Genomic DNA, 16,979 nt, shown 5'->3' with positions numbered 1-16,979 from the left:
ATGTAAAACATGAAGTCTGTATTAAGTCTGTTTATAGAAATAAATGCACTCTGTAACTGCTCATACTATTTGGTTTTGCAGGTTGTCTTCTGAATTTTGTGTCTGAAGGTACCCTCTTGCTTTCTCAGCAAATCATGGACATCGTTGGCTTTCTGAAGTCTCAATTCATTTGCCACCTTCTGATCTGCTACATATTTATAGTGTCAGGACTGATCATTAACTTCATTCAACTCTTTACACTTATACTTTGGCCAATCGACAAGCAACTGTTCAGGAGGATCAACTGCAGGCTGGCTTACTGCATTTCAAGCCGTAAGATTTCATTTTGTTTTTTAAAGTATTTTCCTGTTTTGTCTTGAGGGAATTGGTAGAAAAGTTCTGGATTTCAAAGTAACTTATACAAAGGTCATGACTACCTACACCACCTGCATTTGTGTGAAGAGATATATGCTTTGTTGAAATGTTTTCATGTGCTGCAATGTTTTGCCTTTTTTATTGGGATGCTTCCTTGACTCAGGATGTTGAAGAAAGATTGCCTCTTATTTGGCTATCCATCAAGTTCCCTTAAGCCAAGTGAGAAATACTGACCAAATAATCCATCTCAGCAAGTTTGGCTTACAGTGTTAACATGTCACTTCCGATAATGGTTTCAATCTTTTTATCATCCATGATTTTGTTAGTGATCTTGGTTTAAGTGTTTCTGTTGCAAATACTGGTCAAGACTGGGAAGTAACAGTAAAAAAAAAGGAAAAATCTTCAATTCCATATGCTTCTTTTTAAAGCCAGTTATAAACTATCGTTTCTTTGAATAGGCATTTCAAACCTTTAGCTGCATCTGTCTGTATTTAGTATATCTATGTAATTATGATGTAGAATACAGCAGGTAGCCTGTAAACATTTGAAAGAAGTAGGGGTTGCAATTATTTTGATTTTCTGGGGGAGCTGGGAGCACAAGCTCAGGGTATTAGTTGTAGAAAGACCAGACCTTTGAAACTGTTGAGAGATGTGACAGTTCAGTGGCAGTTGACTGAATGGTTAGTTCTAATGCAATGAATGAGAGCTGTACCCATTAATTTCTTCTCTGTTAGTAGGAGTTTGGTAGAATCTCCACCTGACAGCAGTGAATTGCCGGAGCATGTGTAGTTTTCTTCATATAATCAATCTGCTTATATATTTATTTTTAAAGAGCTGTAACTGGAGTTTCAGTGCAGTTTTATTGCACTGCTGCTTCCTGACTTTCACATAATTGCTCTCAACTTACAGCAGAGAAAACTCTTCACAGAAACTGTTAAAAATGCTTATGAATCTGTGATCAGTATCTGGGAGCATGCTGTTAATGTGTCTACCAGCCAAAGAGATTTCCCTGGGCCTTTCTGAAACTCAGAAGTACTTTCTAAAAAGGAAAGCATTGCAAAATACATGCCTTTTGATACTCCCTAAAGATGATATTCAAGTGATGATGTGACTGTCAATGCTGAGTGAGTTATGGATGGGTTTGTACTGGGGAAAACTGCCTTCCAACAAAGTGTTTAAGAAATACAGCAAAATGGTTTCTTTAAGGTCACCTGTTCTGCCACTAGGAAGCTGAAAAGGGGAAACATTGTTAGTATTCATAATAAACTACTTGAGATAGAAGTCTGTCATGTGCCTCAATTTGAGGACCACTAGGGGTTATTTATCTTTCATCGGTGTCTCTGATCAGCATGTTATCAAAATATTTTTTTAAACATACCTTTGACTTAAGTTTCAAAGCTGCATCGGCGTGTATAGGCCCAAATAAATTTGGGATGCTGTTTTATTATTTCTGTAATGTAGTGAGAATGTTTCTTCTGAAAAAAATAATTTTTGCTCTCTATGTTTTTCCCTGAAGTATGCAAATACTTTGCATTCGTATGTACAAACGGTGATGTTGAACATGGCCAAGTTTCTACCTTTTGCCTGACAGCATAATACATGTTTGAAGCTTTGGAATATAGAAGATAGTCCACAGCTATATACAGGTGCATATTGTTATTTTTCATGCAATGCTTTCTGCCCCATTTTTTCTTTTGGCTACTTAGTGCAGAGATATCAGCTATGCTAGAGTCTTCAGGCTGAATCCTTCAGCTTAGCTCACTCTGGTCTCATCTAGGGGATGGAGTGTGTAAAAGGGAGTAGTACTTTGTACTTGTCCTTGGAGGGGCAGATGGCTTTGTACTCAGGGTTGCTGATTTAGTCTTCAGTGCTGACACCACTAGAGTAAATTGTGTTGTGAATTTTTTGCCCAGTCATGCCCAGAATAAATTATGTCTAGGTTAAAGTAATCTATTTCTCTGCAACAGAGAAAACTATCATTTGATATGAGTTGCTTATCACACTTACCTGAGTGATATTTGAAAAGCAGAAAAAGGATAGTGAATTGAAAAAAATATTTCAAAGAACTAAAGACCGATTAATCAAAATGGGTGTGCTTTTTGTAGTTGTATGTGTGTATGATAATGCCTTTTGGGGCCATTGATGTGGTGACTAATAAATTAGTCAGGTTTGCAAGGGTCTGATTAAAGTCATGGAAACAGCCTACAGTTGGAGACAATGAAGCTCAACATTGGAGATTATAAAGAGGCACGTGCTTTGCAGTGGTGACAAGTGTCATGTTGCTTTGAGAGGCTGATACAGCCTGAGTGACCAAGTCACTGAAGAGTGAAATAAAGCAGGCATGGGTTAATTTAAGAATGAAATGAAAGCAGCAGCCATCTTTAGATCCTGCAAGTTCAGTTGGTTTCCATTTGATGTCAAAGGTAGAGATAAGGGGTTCCATAAAATTGGAGGAGAACATTTAATCTTTGACACTGTGCTCTCTGGGGGAGTTGGGCTTTTTTGTATTTTAAGTTGTGGTGTTTTCTTATCCTCCTTTTCTTTCTACTATCCTTTCTAATATAAGAACGTAGTATTCTCACTTCTTGTGCAATGTCTGCTGTCATACTGCATATGGGAAGCTAAAGTGCTATTGTGATTAATGACTTGAGTTGGGGGTGCTTCTCTGTTCACATGAATCAAGCCAGACTAGCTTGAGTTAAAATATTCACAGAATCTTAGAATCATTAAGGTTGCAAAAGACCCTTATGATTGAGTCCAACCATCAGTCCAGCACTGCCAAGTCCACCACTGAACTGTGTACCTAAGAGCCATATCTACACATATTTTAAATGCCTGAGGGATATTGAGTCAAATCCTGGGCAGCCTGTTCCAGTGCTTGACAACCCTTTTCATGAAGAAATTTTCCTTAATATCCAGTATAAACCTTTCCAGGTGTACTTGGAGTCCATTTCTTGTGTCACTTCTTAGTCGGCCAAAGGGACCGACCCCCACATCGCTACAACTTCCTTTCATGTAGCTGTAGTGAGTGCTTAGGTCTCCCCTGAGCCTTCTTTTCTTCCTCAGCTGCTCCTCATAAGACTTGTTCTCCAGTCCTTTCACCAGCTTCTTACCATAAAATGGCTATATGGAGCAACTGGGGTATGTTAGTTGAGCATGTGTAGCTGTGTGACTTGATGCTTCTCTACTGTGAGTTTGGTAACAGCACTACAGCTTCTCATTTGTAACTATGGACAATGCAGAAGACTAAGACACACACTTTTCATCAGTGCAAGTGAAAGAGGAGGTGGAAACCTGGTTTCCAGTTTGAATGTATAGTGAAAAAAATTAACTAGAGCAACAACTTGCTTTTAGTGGAATGGACCAAGTGTAATGGCACATACCAAGTTACCTTCAGTAATTGGTGTTGAGAAGTTGTTGCCTTTCTTGAAACCAATTATGAGTCAGACAGGGTGAGTTTAGCTTCACTATTGACCTGCTCCATTATGTGTTAGCATCGGGAAGACCTTTCTAATGAGAGTGTTGCACATGTGAAAGTACTGGTTCTGATAAACTGCCAGCTTTTACAAAAGTTGAAGTGGATAAATGTCCTTTAATTGCAGGTTGGAGGCCTTGTTCGGTTCAAGTGTCCTGCTCCCCAAAGGATGTGTAATCCATTTCCCATTTTACAGTTTGTGTTGCTTTTATATCTTCATGTTTTACTGTAAAAATAAACCATTCCTGTTTGATCCTCATCCCATTTGACAAATACCTACAAAGTAACGTTAGTTCTATTGCTAGTCCTCTGTGTGTCTTGACCTTTACTGAAGAGCATTAGTTACAGAGAGGACATTCAACTTGAACAGACTTTGGTCTGTGTTGGTCTTGAAATGAGCCAAAAGACTAGGAAGAGTTAGGCACCCTCTGTTGTGTTTTAAATTTAAAGAAACAAAACAAAGAAATGCCAAAACAAACATACAGCAACCCAACCCCCCAGGAACCCTACAACAACACCCCTCTCTGCCCCCTGCAACACAACACCAAAACACTAAAGTCTTTGGGCTTCTAGCTTTCAGAAAATATTTTCTGGCTCCAAATATATATTCATAGATTGGTTCAACTGCCTGTTAATCCAATCCCCTTTTGTAAAATGACAGTCCTGATCAACTGTCCCTAATACTGAACTCAACTGAGTGCACCCTAATAAGGAAATTGAACCCTGCAAGCCTCAACAAGGTGACAGCAATAAAAATTTTAAATGTTAATGTGCTTGGAAGATGACATAAGAACAAAGGTTGTGCAAGTAATCAATCTTGGATTTTATTTTTAAATAATTTAGGGACATCTTGTCCTCAATTGTTCTTTTTTAAAGACTAAGAATCAAGATGTATGCCAAGGAAGGAAGCATTTAGTGTGGAATACATCACAGTTCTCATGGATGCTGTTTGTGTCTGAATTGGAAGAGGTGGGAATACATCTTCCTTATCCCCTCGATGTGATAGCAAACCATCACAAAGGATGCACACAGCTATTCTACACTAGCTTATGAAGTTGACCAAACACATAGAGGGAACAGGTTGTCTTGGGATTTGTGCTATATGTGCACGTGACTGTGTAGCTTATTGGGCAGTGGGAAAGTAGTTTGTCATTGTTAAATTAGTTTGTTCTTGGTTGGCTGGTGCAGTGCAACCCCAGGTCGAGCAGAGGGTGCTGGGCTCCAGCGGGCTGTTTGGGACATAATTCTGTCACCTGCCAAGACCGCGAGAATGGTACATACCCATATGGGATAAATGGCTTCTTCAGAAGTGCTGGGTGGAAGGTATTTGCCTGAGTGGAACAGTGGTTGTTAACTTGTCCTCTTGATGCTACTGTATTGGGGAAAAACGAGCTTCTCCTTGTACTGACATCCCCTCGTGCTCCCAGGGTGAGTGGCAAACTGGCCTCCTGCTGACTTCTCCAAACCAGGTGAACTTTACATAAACAAAATACCTGGCAACAGTGACACAGTCATGTGGACTGATGCATAAGGGCTTTAAAAGCAATTGACTTAGTTTGTAATCTGCCTTCATAAATAAATTATAGTAGTACTAATACCTATTCTTGTGCTATGAAAGGGGTATTATTACACCTCTGGGTAAAGTTACACTTTGTAGGTTGCAGTTTATAAATCCTGCTGCGGGGAAGACCCATCTTTGTGTGGAAAGAGGCCCCTTGCTTCCTATTCATTGACTGCAGCAAAAACAAAATGGAAACTGATTCTTTTTATGACTGAGCTTCCTAGAAACAAAACCGGAGGAAACTGAGAACTGCTTCAAGTTCCATCATAATGGCTGGCTGTTATAATAGAGGAAAGCTAATTCCTTCCAAGTGCAACTATAGGCTTTGCAATGTGAGGACTGGACTTCTGAAAAAGGCTCTGTGGTAGTATCAGGGCCATGTTCATCTTCAAGAATTTGTTTCCCTGCATGTAACCTGCTGTCCACTTGGAGTTTCGAGGAGCCCTTGGCCCATTTTACTTGTTCATATGAAGGCAGTGCTGGGGCAGGGAGGAGAATTGTCACTTCTGGTGCAGTTGAGTAGGTAGGAAGAAACAGGAAACGAGAGCCCCAGAGAGGTTGGGCTTTCTTCTTCCACCACTTCCCTCTATTATCACCTTATACTGCAGAAGAAGCAGTCTGCTGTTGTCAAAGTATACCAGTCCCCTTAATACAATCCTATAGTGTCTTATTTATTATAAAGCAAACTGAGTTACACTTGTCAATGTACATATAGCAAGGAGCTTTCATAGGACACTTAGGACTGCTTTCTTAGCCTGTTTGCATCATTATTTTGAGTAATCTCTGCAAAATATATTTTTCTTGAGCTACTTGTCCATATAAGCCTTTGTTATCCTTGTTCCACACACCGTATCCATACAAAGCCACTGGTAAAGATTATGAAAAATTCACAGCTACTTGGGGGAAATTGGAGGTCAGATTTCATAGTCATGCAAGGAGAAAATGTTGATTTGAACCTGTGAAAGCTAGACCTTACCTTAGCCTTCTTGTTTTCTCTCAAGCCAAACCATGGCAATGACTCTAGAAATAGAGTGTACAAAGGAAATGCCCATGTTAGGTTTAATCTAGATAAATTCTAGAAAAAGTAATCTCCAGTAGAAATCATCTACTTTAAAGTGTCATCTACTGTAATTCATCAATGCCTTCCTCCAGCCTGCTTTCTAATACCCTTTTATACCTGTTATGTACTTGTGACAGTGCTGCTGGTTATCTGTACAATTCTCCACTGAGATCAAACCTTGACTTTCTCTTCTTTAATTTGTAAAGGCAGAAGGAGCCGATAACCGCACCAGGTTCTCCATTGTGTTACTGGTAGAGTAAGATTATGTATGCATGCAAGCATTTCCTGCACTCATCCCAGCTTGAACTCCCTTTTTTCTAGATTGTGCTTGTGGAGTAGAATTACATTATTTGCTATGAATAAGTCCTCTGCAGTACCTAACATGCCTCCACATTTTCCCTACTATCATTAACTTGCTGTATCAACTGATAACATTTCAGTCCCTCTCATTTTATGCCACTTGCAGGTGTTCTTCCTTCAGTTTTCTTAGTGGTTCAAATATTGACAGTCATCTCAAATGGATCAACCAAGACTGCAGGCTGATGCAAGCGTGTTATCCTATTTGAATGACATCTGTGCATGACCTTTAGCAGGTTTCCTAATTCAACCTAAAAGGGACATGGTCTGTTATGCTCAACTCTTAGTTTGAGAGAAAGGAACTACTTTCTGTCAAAATGAATGTGAAAAAACTTTTGATACCGATGCTTTCTATGCAAGACCAGTGAAGAGCTAGGGAGGCAGGTAGTCTGATCTTCAACAAAAAGAGCATCTTCACTGTCACGATACTATGTTGTTGTTGCTGGAGCCTTTGTAGAGATCACTTGTCTTCATTTTCCCTTTTTTATTATTTTTTATTTTTATTGCCTCAGATTCCTGTTCTGAAGAAGGGTGATGGTGATAGCCTACACACTGGAAAGAAGGATGGCAGGGAAGCAATAGAAGCTGAACTGCGTTCTGTTTGGTGTCTGTCATCACACTTCACTAAGTTTATAGCACCTTTTGTTAAGTATTAGATCTGGCCAGCAAACTTCCTAGATTCCTGAACTGAGGTAGATGTGGAGTGTTTGTATGAAAATACTTCTGTCTGACGCAACATAGTTCGGTAACATGGTATCTAATAGTTCAGGTCATAGCACAGAATGTGAAGACATTTTGGTGTTCTATTGTTTATACTTTAAGGATGAATATTGCAGTCAGAGGATCAAACTCTTCTTAAGAAACATTTCATATTTGTAGAAACCCCATTTTAACTATGGGCCTGATTTTAGTTGTTAAAGTGATTCTGAATCTGAACTGTAGTCTCTTAAACTTGATGCAAAGATGCAGAAAATAGCCCACTGATCACCATCAACAGTTACAAGCAAATACAAACTAGCAGTAATCCAGCCCTGCCTAGGGAAGAACACTACTACCACAGGAGGAACTACTGGGGGAGCTCTGAATTCTCTGTTTGGTCAGTCAGATCTACTGGTGTAGCATCTAAATGAGGTGCAGTGTGTCTCACTTGCTGTTGATTGGCTACATCTTCTACCCATCCTGCTCCCTTTGGAGCAATGTGTACCACTGACAGTGCACACCTAGGTGATTCTTCCTCTTTCAAAATTATGGGAGTCATGTAGCAGCAAGTTTTTGTGGAGCAGGTTTTCAGGCTCATCCTGTAACAAAAATTTCACCAGCTGGTCCAGTGGAAGTATCTGGTGTCTGACTAATTTTTTTGCAGCAGGATTTCCAAACCAGTAAGAACCAATATGTCCTTTCAGCAGATACTTGAGGTTTTTCAGTGTGACACTTGAGATGAAAGACTTGCTGTGTCCACACGCTTTGTACTCCTCTGTGGCCAGGTAGTTATTTCCTGTGACTTGTTTGCAACCTTCATATTAAGGCTTCTTATTTAAGGATTGTATTGTTTTCTCACTTCTCAGACTGTTGCAAGGTAACGGGGTCTTGTTGAGCAATCTAAATGTATGTTTCTGAATTTCCTTTACATCCTTCTTGGAGAAGTCTTATGCTTAAACATGTTTCTTCCATCTCCATGTTTCAGAAGTAGAAATCCTTTAACTGTGACTAAGAATCCAAATGAAAATTTATTCAAACAATTCTTTCATGTGCTTAGTTTGGGGAAGGCAGTTACCCCTTTTCCAGACCCACTTGCCAAAATAACATTTGAAACAAAATAAGGAACCACAAAGAGATTACAGTGCAGTTGTTTGTGTATAGATTGTTTTGCACTTCAATTATCACACTTTTACATCCGTGGGCTTTTTTTCTGTACTCAAGCAAATTGCATTGCAGTGTCAATAAGTAACATTTGCTTTCTCTCATGGTACTAAAGAAGTGGGAAGTAGATTTCAGTCTCATTATTCCTCACTTCACTTAGCTGTGTTTCTAAATTGAATCTCCAGTATGTTGTATCTCTGAGCATGGTGTTCTCTTTGAAAGTTAAAGACAAGTGGGCTTCTTTGAGAGGTTTTTCATTGTAAATAAATATCTAACTGTTCATTGGTATTTATGTGGCTCTATTAAAAAAATCCAGGAATCAATAAGTACTGCTAAAGAAAGATTTTAATGAATGAATGTATCTTCTGCCTGTATTCCGTAAGGAAATATAGATCATGATTGTACAGATTTAATTTCTTGATTCCACTTCTGAAGAAGCTTACCCTTGTTGGAAAAGTGTGGGAAGTCTGCAGCTGTGAGGCTTTTGGCTGGGGCTCTCATTAATACAGCCTTGGTGCTGTAAAGGAGCTTCCTTCCTATCTTACTGGATTTTTTTTTTTACCTGAAAGCAGTTTCATACCATTCTCTAACATTTTCCAGATATTTCCCTGTGCTCATATAGTGTCTCATCTAAAGATGTGCAGTGTGCTAACACTCTGCAGTTTTCTGAGGATGCTTTATTGGCAGTCTAATTATAGAGAACTAAAGAATCTTTTTCGTCCTACAAACTCAAAACTGTCTGTAGGGCCTATGTGACTGCTCTTTGATGGTTTGCTACTCTTTGTACAAAGGCAAAAGATAGGAAGATATTAACCTAGCAGTACTCAAAAAAGTGTTTTCATTTTTTGGATTGGGTTATGTTTTCAGAAATTGAATGCAAGCTGATCTAAGTGGAATTTTAATGAATGACTTGCCCTACCCACCAAAATATACCAACTAAAGCTGTATTATTTGAACATGTGTTGCCTTTTGTGCTCATAAAGAAGAGGGGGGGATACACAGGCAAAATAGCTGACATACCTCTTCAGTTTCCAAATGGTTTTAATTTAACTACAGTTTAAAATTGAGATCATAGTCCATTTTCCTTTTTGTATAACACTATATTTTCAGTATTTTTTTTAAATACTAAAAGTTCAGAAAACCTCTGCTTGGATTAAAGCTTACTAAAGAGTTCTTCTCCCTTGTGTCTTCACAGGCTCTTCATTAATTCATGCCTAAAATTCAAGGTTTCCTGAAGCACGATTTAAATTTCTGTTGTTTTATGATGATAGCTTGTAGCTTTTTGTAGGTGCATGCAGTTGTCAGGTGTGAATTGGGAAGTCTAGAATGGCAGATCCATTAGTCTTTGAGATACTGATTTTATTCTGATAAGAAGTGATGGATTTCTTCATGTGGAAAGCAAATGATGGTTGATAAATAGATCATTATGCAAGTGCAGGTGAGCAAAGGGGCAAACAATGTCTCAGAAGCAGCCCAAGCTGTGTGGATTACATTGTTGGACTTAGTGACTTAAAGCTAATGAGAAAGCCCTGTTCTGTGCTGTTGCTCGACATATGTGCCCTGCAAATAAGTCCTTTGGAAGTTCTTTTTTTGTGTTGGAAGGATGGGGATGGGAATTAGACCTCTTTTAAGAGCAGTGGTATGCTAGGTTATTCCTTGTGTTGTGTAGTATGTTGGGGTGCTGTAGTAATCTTCAGGACTGCTTTTCAAAGGTGGTTCCTGTGAACAATAGGAGAAGGTTGAAAATGCTGTTGATTACTTCATCTCAAATGGTGTGGGAGTAATAATGCTGTCTTTGATCTTCATAAGAAGCGAAAGTGTTGGGGTGCTGGAGTCTCTCCTTTATTTCCAGCTCACGTCATTATTTCTTGCTGTAGAAAAGTCTTGTAATCATGATTGCGTTTTTAAGCAGGGAAGACCAAAAAAGGAGTAGGAAGGTTATCTGTTCTTATATGTGAGCAGTGCCTGTTGCAGGTGGGTACTTTTGTTGGATGTCTTTTCTTGAGATATGAAAAATAAATGTTAGTAGAAGTAACCTGTGAGACCAACTTGTCTGTCTGGAAGGGCATTTTTACTCATTTCTAGTATTACATTTGCAACGTCATTCTTGCTGCTCTGTTTACTGCCTCTTTAGACCTACAACAAGGAGCTGTGTGTTGATCTTTGGAGGCAGTGCAGGTGGAGAGAGGACCAAGAGAAAATAAATGCCTGTTTGATTGTTACAAGCACTAACTGGTCCCATAAAGTGAACTGCTGGTTTATTGAAATGTGGGAGTATTGCCAAATTCCTTGGGGAAGAAGGATAAGAGGAGCCTTCAGATGTGAGACAAATCTCCCTGACACGTGGCTGTTAAATAATTAATTTCCCCAAAGGGTTTGAAAAGAGCATTTCAAAACACTGACTACTGTAGTTCTGTATTTATGTTAAACTCATTGTACTTGTGAGGCTGGCTTTGTTCCACGCACTGTGTAACTTGGAGAGAAGAAGCTGTTTTGTAGACAGATTGTGTCAGGATAAAAGACAGAAAAAAGCTGTGAAATTAAATGTTTGAAGTGTACAGCTGTTTTGTTTTTTTCTGAAGGGAGGGTTACTTTTAATTTGCAGCATGGGGATAGTTTAAAAGGAACAGTGGCTCAAAAAATGAACAAAACTTGTTTCTGAGTTCTTCTACCACTGTAGTTTAAGACTATACTAGAGAGGGCAGCATCAATTGAAACCTCTTGTTTCAAAAATACCTATGCTGACTTAAAATTTCTTCTTCATCTGAGGAAAAATTGTGGTTTACCTTTTTGTGTGTGTTAACTTAGAAAGAGAGAATCTAACTTGAATGATCAGTGTGCATTGGGAGAGGGAAGGCAATATGGGAATAGGAGCCAGAGAGAAGCTGGGAAGTGAGGTGGTGTGCCAGCACACATGCAGTAACTGAAGGGTCCTGTAGGCTTGTGCCCAGATCAGCTGTTGGCTCAAATAGTACAGACATTCCTTAATGTATGTTTTAAGGTATGTTTAACCACAAGTCTTCAGTTCCTATGATAGCCCCTATGAGGAAAGCCCATTCTGGCTTTCAGTGTAACTTGAAGGCTAGAGCACTTAGGATCTTGCATAAAATCTGATTCTGATCTTGGTTCCCAAAGCAATTTCAGCTTGTCTGTGTTACATCCTTGCTTGGCTGTATTAAACTACCTGTAGTTTGTTTGTTATGTCTCACCTGACAAAACTGATGACTCTCCATCAAAAAGGCTGAATCACCTTTTGATCAATAGTGTTTTGTTGTCTTAATTCTGTAAGAAAATTAAATGGATCATGTTCATGGAACTGAGGTCCAGTAAGCACTATAACCATCGCTGTGTGCTATCAGCCTTCAAAATAAGTGGCATAATGTTTTAATAAAGGAACGTATTTTTCACTTATTACACTATATGCACATGTACATACAGGTTTTAATTCTCTGATTAAGCAAGCTTTGAGGCTGAATTGCAAATAGATTGCCAAGAAGATCAAAACACAGATAAAGCTTTAGCTTTGTAACGGGTGTGATGAATCTAATCCTTATTTTGTGTAACTCAGCATGGTGTAACAGTGACTACACTGGAGACAAAGATTATTTTTATTCCAGTTGAGGATCTGGCCAACTTAAGTAATCATCAGTGTATGTATGAGGGAAGTAAAAAACAGAGGGGGTAAAAAAAATCTGTGTATCATCAGTCTTCAGTTCAGTTTGGTTTTTAACTGCGTAGTATATCAGCCTCTCTCCTAAACTATGAGTTTTATCTTGAAGTTATGTTGACAAATTAGTAAGTGTTGGGAAGAGGTGGCTGTTACCACTTTTAAGTGGAAGCTTCCTTTGTACTTTAATATTCCAAATGACATACTTATGAACTGTTCCTTTTAGCATATTATTCCTTGCCAATCACCCGCTACCTCTGCGTAGTGCATAACTGCCTTTGAGTGGTTACCAGTGAGCTCTGCTTTCAGCAGCCCGTCTGTGCCCAATGCTTTATAAAAGAACACTGCCTTGTATGCTTGCCTGAAGACTATTTCTGTACACTGCATACCCTGCCTTAGTTCTCTGCTTCTAAAAGGAGAGCAGTGGGCTCTGTGGCAAGCCTGGGACTCCCTCTATCCCTGCCACATAGGGTTGATAGATGAAACACTTCTTTCTGTCCACATTCCTGGTTGTGTGGGCTTTTTAAATAAATGGCCAGCTCTGATTTGAAAAAAAAAATTAAGTGTACTTTAAAATAATGTTTCAATCTTGTTTTACATTTATTTTTTCTTGATTGTTTAGATATTTTTTCTCAGCTAAGTGCAGAGAGTTCCACTTCAGGTTTATGGCTGGACCCTCATAGAAGAAGCTCTTCTGTTTCTTTTCAAGAGTATGTACCTCTTGCACAAAGTTCATAAATCAAAGTTCCTTGCTGAACTTTGAGATCTGTTTTGTACTGTGTCACGGAGCAGTCTGATGTGCTGCAACATCTAGATTTGGAGGACTGTGTGTTGAGTTCTTCCTTGTGGAAGCCTCCATGCGAGCTTTGTCCCACAGAGCCAGGCTGTTGGAAGGGCTTTTACATGCCATCTGGCTGAAGTGTTTTCTCACAAGCTTCTCAGTCACACCCTTGGCAGTCAGAAAAAAATTGTATGGAATGATGCTCACAGTAACCTAGATCATAAGTGATTTCTGTCCTTCAGCTGAACTAGCTGACGTTTTCTTTCACTGCTGTTGGGTTACATGGCAATTCCACTTGGAGAAGGATTTGAACTGTTAAAAATTACACCATTTTCAAATGACAAGCCCCTAATGAGACAGGACATACCTGGAATACCTCAAGGCTCTTTCTGTCCCTTCTTGGTTCTACTGTGGTGCAAGCAGTTGCTAAAACATTGAAGCAGCAGTATTGATAACAGAGGTTATTGTCTAAGTCTTCAAATATGATCAGAAATTCAAATGCTGAGTAGTCTTCATTTACACTGGCCTTCTACTTTTCAACTTTTTAGGCAGGACTTTAGAGAACTTCCAAAAGGCGTGCACAGAACCTCAGAGATCTCTGGCATGGTGCCAGTGGGCAACTGAACATTTGTGCAGTTTGCCTTTGATGGGTCTGATGTAGCTGTTACTGTGCTTCTCCTAATTTTGAGTGGTTGAAGTCCTGAAAGAAGTCCAGATGACCAAGAAGAATTGTTTTGAAAAAGCTGTAGGTCTTATGAAAAGAGCAAGTGTAAGCCTACATGAGTTAAAACAAGAGTATTTCAATAAGTAGTGTGTATGGCCTAGAAGGTTGGAACAGAATAATTTTGCCTCCATTGTTTTTCAAGCTTATAAATGCTGCATCCAAGTCAGTGAGTCACATGGATCCTGTTTTGAGAAAGTTGAGGCAATAAAGATGGTAAAGATAATTCAGAAAGGAATTTTGTAGTTAAGTTCAATGAATTCACTGACTCTTGAGATAGGCTGTCTTTTTTGTTCTGTGATTTCTCTACATTTTTTAAGAGTTTGTCATGGAATAAAATTCTGGTAGCTGTGTGCTGGTTTAAAGGTAAACCAGCAGGAGAAATGAACCCAACTCAGGAGAGATTACAAGTCAGAGTTACAACTTACTAAAAAGATTATAATAAATACAATGATGCAAAAAAGAATTGGTTTTAACCCACAAAAAACAGATGTATAACCCAGCACCCTGGAGCATGAACAGGATGGTGTTCATTAACCCCTGTGCTGAGTGCTACGTTGTTCTCCTGAATACAAAGTAAAAGGAAAGGAAAACCTGTTGGTTAGCATGATGGTCGTAGTCTTGTCAAGAGTGGTGGTCCCAGTCCTACTGATGTTCTGGTCCTCCTCTGGATCCAACAAATGGTACCAGAAGTCCCAAAACCTGAAGAATATATATGCTCAGGTTCCAGTGGGAATGCCCAATACTTCCCTCAGGGTGAGGAGTTTCACAATGGGTGATTTAACTCTGTGAGTCATGGGATATTCCTGGAATCTTTGGTGGCCCATTAGCAGACTTGATCCCTCAGGCTGGATGTGAAGGTGCTAATGCCTCGCTGGAGGGGAGTTATCACGGCCAAGTCATTGGTGTGAAGACAGGAACACTCCCCTATCTCACAGGGTTCTTGAACACCCAACTTGTAGCCCGAGGTGTCAGGTTCAGGTGTGCCCTGGGCAGCTGCTGCAAATGAGCCATTATTAACAGTTTGTTATAAATGACATAGAGGATATGGAATACACAATTTTGTTAGACCCACACAGTGATAAGCTGGTTCCAGCTGCTGTAACTAGGACATACCTGGTATACTTTATGTAATATTGTACCCCATGGTTAAATCTTGAAAGTTTTCTGATGTTTTTTCCTTGTGATTCTGTTGTGCTAGAAATATTTGTCATACAGTTGACAGAAATATAAGCAGTGTGTATGCCTCTGATTTTGTAATTCTAGTCTACTCCTGTCACATGCATGCCTTGTTTGTGTGATGGGTCTTTTTTTTGTTACTGCTAGGACAAGTCAGATCATGCCTTTTACAAGAAGCAATAACTGTTTCTCCTGTACCTACTTGAAATGGTGTGTCTGACTGCTTCCCTTCATAATTTGCAAAGTATTGAATGGGAAAATGTATTGGGTTACCAGAGAAGCACAGCCTGACTTTTGTAGGTGCCAGAGGTTGTCTTTGGAAACTGAATAAATGAGCATAAATTTGGAGCCAGTTGATGATGCAAGGTGTCCGTGTGCTGTGTAAGCTAAATCTCTGTTTCATAGGAAAATTATTCAACACCGATAGTTCTAAGACTACAACACTGTTGCAGCAGACATGAAAAAGCACAGAGCTAATTACCTCTTTACACAGAATTTCTGCAGTGTTATACTGAGCTACTGGAACTACATGGCAGTAAGCCAGTAAAACTTTTTTTTGTGGATACCCTTTCAGTTGTAGCAGTGAGAGGTTAGGCAAGTGAGTGGTACATTTGTACCCTCACTTGCTGGAACACATAAGCTGCAGGTTCTCTTAGCGGGTTGCCGTGTTCCACCAATGGGTTCATTTTCTAAAAGCTTTGAGGAAATAGGAATTAAAGCACAATCAAACTAAATGTGAATCGAGAGGCACTGGTGTCCTTAGGTGTGGGAATATTGTCGTATACTTTGAGTGCATGTCTTTCTTAACACAATGTGCACTTTCTGATGTGTATTACATTCTTCAATAAGAAAAAGTGCGAATTTGTGTATATTTATATATTTGGATAACATTATCTTAAGGGGTTACAGACTGACCCCAGTAGAAAAATCACAGCTTGATACTTGATAGGTATATCTGATCTGTAGTACTTTATTTTTAATTCATGAAAGCCATTTGCTTGATTTGTAGTTTCTGACCTTATTGTTCCTCTGAAGAACATTTTGTGAAAGTCACTGATAGGGATTAAGAAGCTAAAATAAGCACTGGGACATAGTTCTTGTCTCTCAAGACCTCATGTGATGAGATGCTGTAAAATTATAGGCAGAGACAGGGAATTCATAGAATGCAAGTGAAAAATGAGTAATGGTTTTGTTCTGAACAATGTTCTCTGTGATAGAGGTTCCATGGTTATTCACCATTAACTCTGATGATATAATATAGGTACTCAGTCAGCTCTTTGTTTCCATTATTGAAATTCAAGTAGAATATCTTGTGCATAAGAAAACTAAGCAGAAGTTACGTGCCTTAAGTAAAAAAATAGTTTGTAGCATATTATTTCTGATAATATGTAGGTATTTCTTATGACTGCTTTAGTTACCTGTAATCAAAACCAAATGCAGGTATTACTGAAAAAGTACAGAAACCTTAGAAGACATTATCCCTAGCTTTGTTGTTCTGCTGTTCTGCAGAGGCTAGTTCCTTCTTTTTTATGTGTTTACACATCTGTGAAATGTAACTCTTGCTAAATAGAGGCTTTATTTAAAAAACATTGCAGGTTTTCTGAGGATTTAAATTACCTTTTTTTAGTTTCCTAATTAAATTCACTTTTCTTTCAATTTGTGCTGGAAATTGCTTTCTCTGGCAACTGCTAGTTTTTTTTATCACAAGTCATTTTTCTGTAAGATAAATTTGCATGTCTTCCTTTCAGTAGCTGAAAATGCAGGTTAAACATCTTGATGGTGTGGATTTAGAACAGCAAAAATAATGGGATTTTCTGTCTAGTTCTCAAATGCTTTCTTTCTAAAGCCTAAATTCTTGATTTTTGATTTGCAACTAAGGAGGATAAACTTGCTATATATAGAAATTAAAGCTATTGAACGACTACACGCTAGAAGGAGAGAAATTAAGTGAAAATAGGTCTTCT

General features: G+C 38.9%; 1 protein-coding gene across 2 annotated transcripts in view; it reads left to right on the top strand.

Annotated features, from left to right (window-relative positions):
• AGPAT4 (1-acylglycerol-3-phosphate O-acyltransferase 4) overlaps window positions 1-16,979 on the top strand; it is a 78,442-nt gene that overhangs the window by 14,921 nt on the left and 46,542 nt on the right. Inside the window, exon 2 of one of the 2 annotated variants that reach the window (XM_071549415.1) lies at window positions 82-312. The exons of the other annotated variant lie outside the window; for it this stretch is intronic. Coding sequence (XP_071405516.1) covers window positions 135-312 — 178 coding nt within the window. The 5' untranslated portion in view covers window positions 82-134. The remainder of the gene's footprint in view (window positions 1-81; window positions 313-16,979) is intronic. 2 annotated transcript variants of the gene reach the window in all.

The sequence above is a fragment of the Pithys albifrons genome, chromosome 2 (assembly GCF_047495875.1).
Source record: "Pithys albifrons albifrons isolate INPA30051 chromosome 2, PitAlb_v1, whole genome shotgun sequence".
Lineage (NCBI taxonomy): Eukaryota > Metazoa > Chordata > Aves > Passeriformes > Thamnophilidae > Pithys > Pithys albifrons.
The sequence above is the reverse complement of the archived record's forward strand: the minus strand, read 5'-3'. Positions and strand labels throughout refer to the sequence as shown.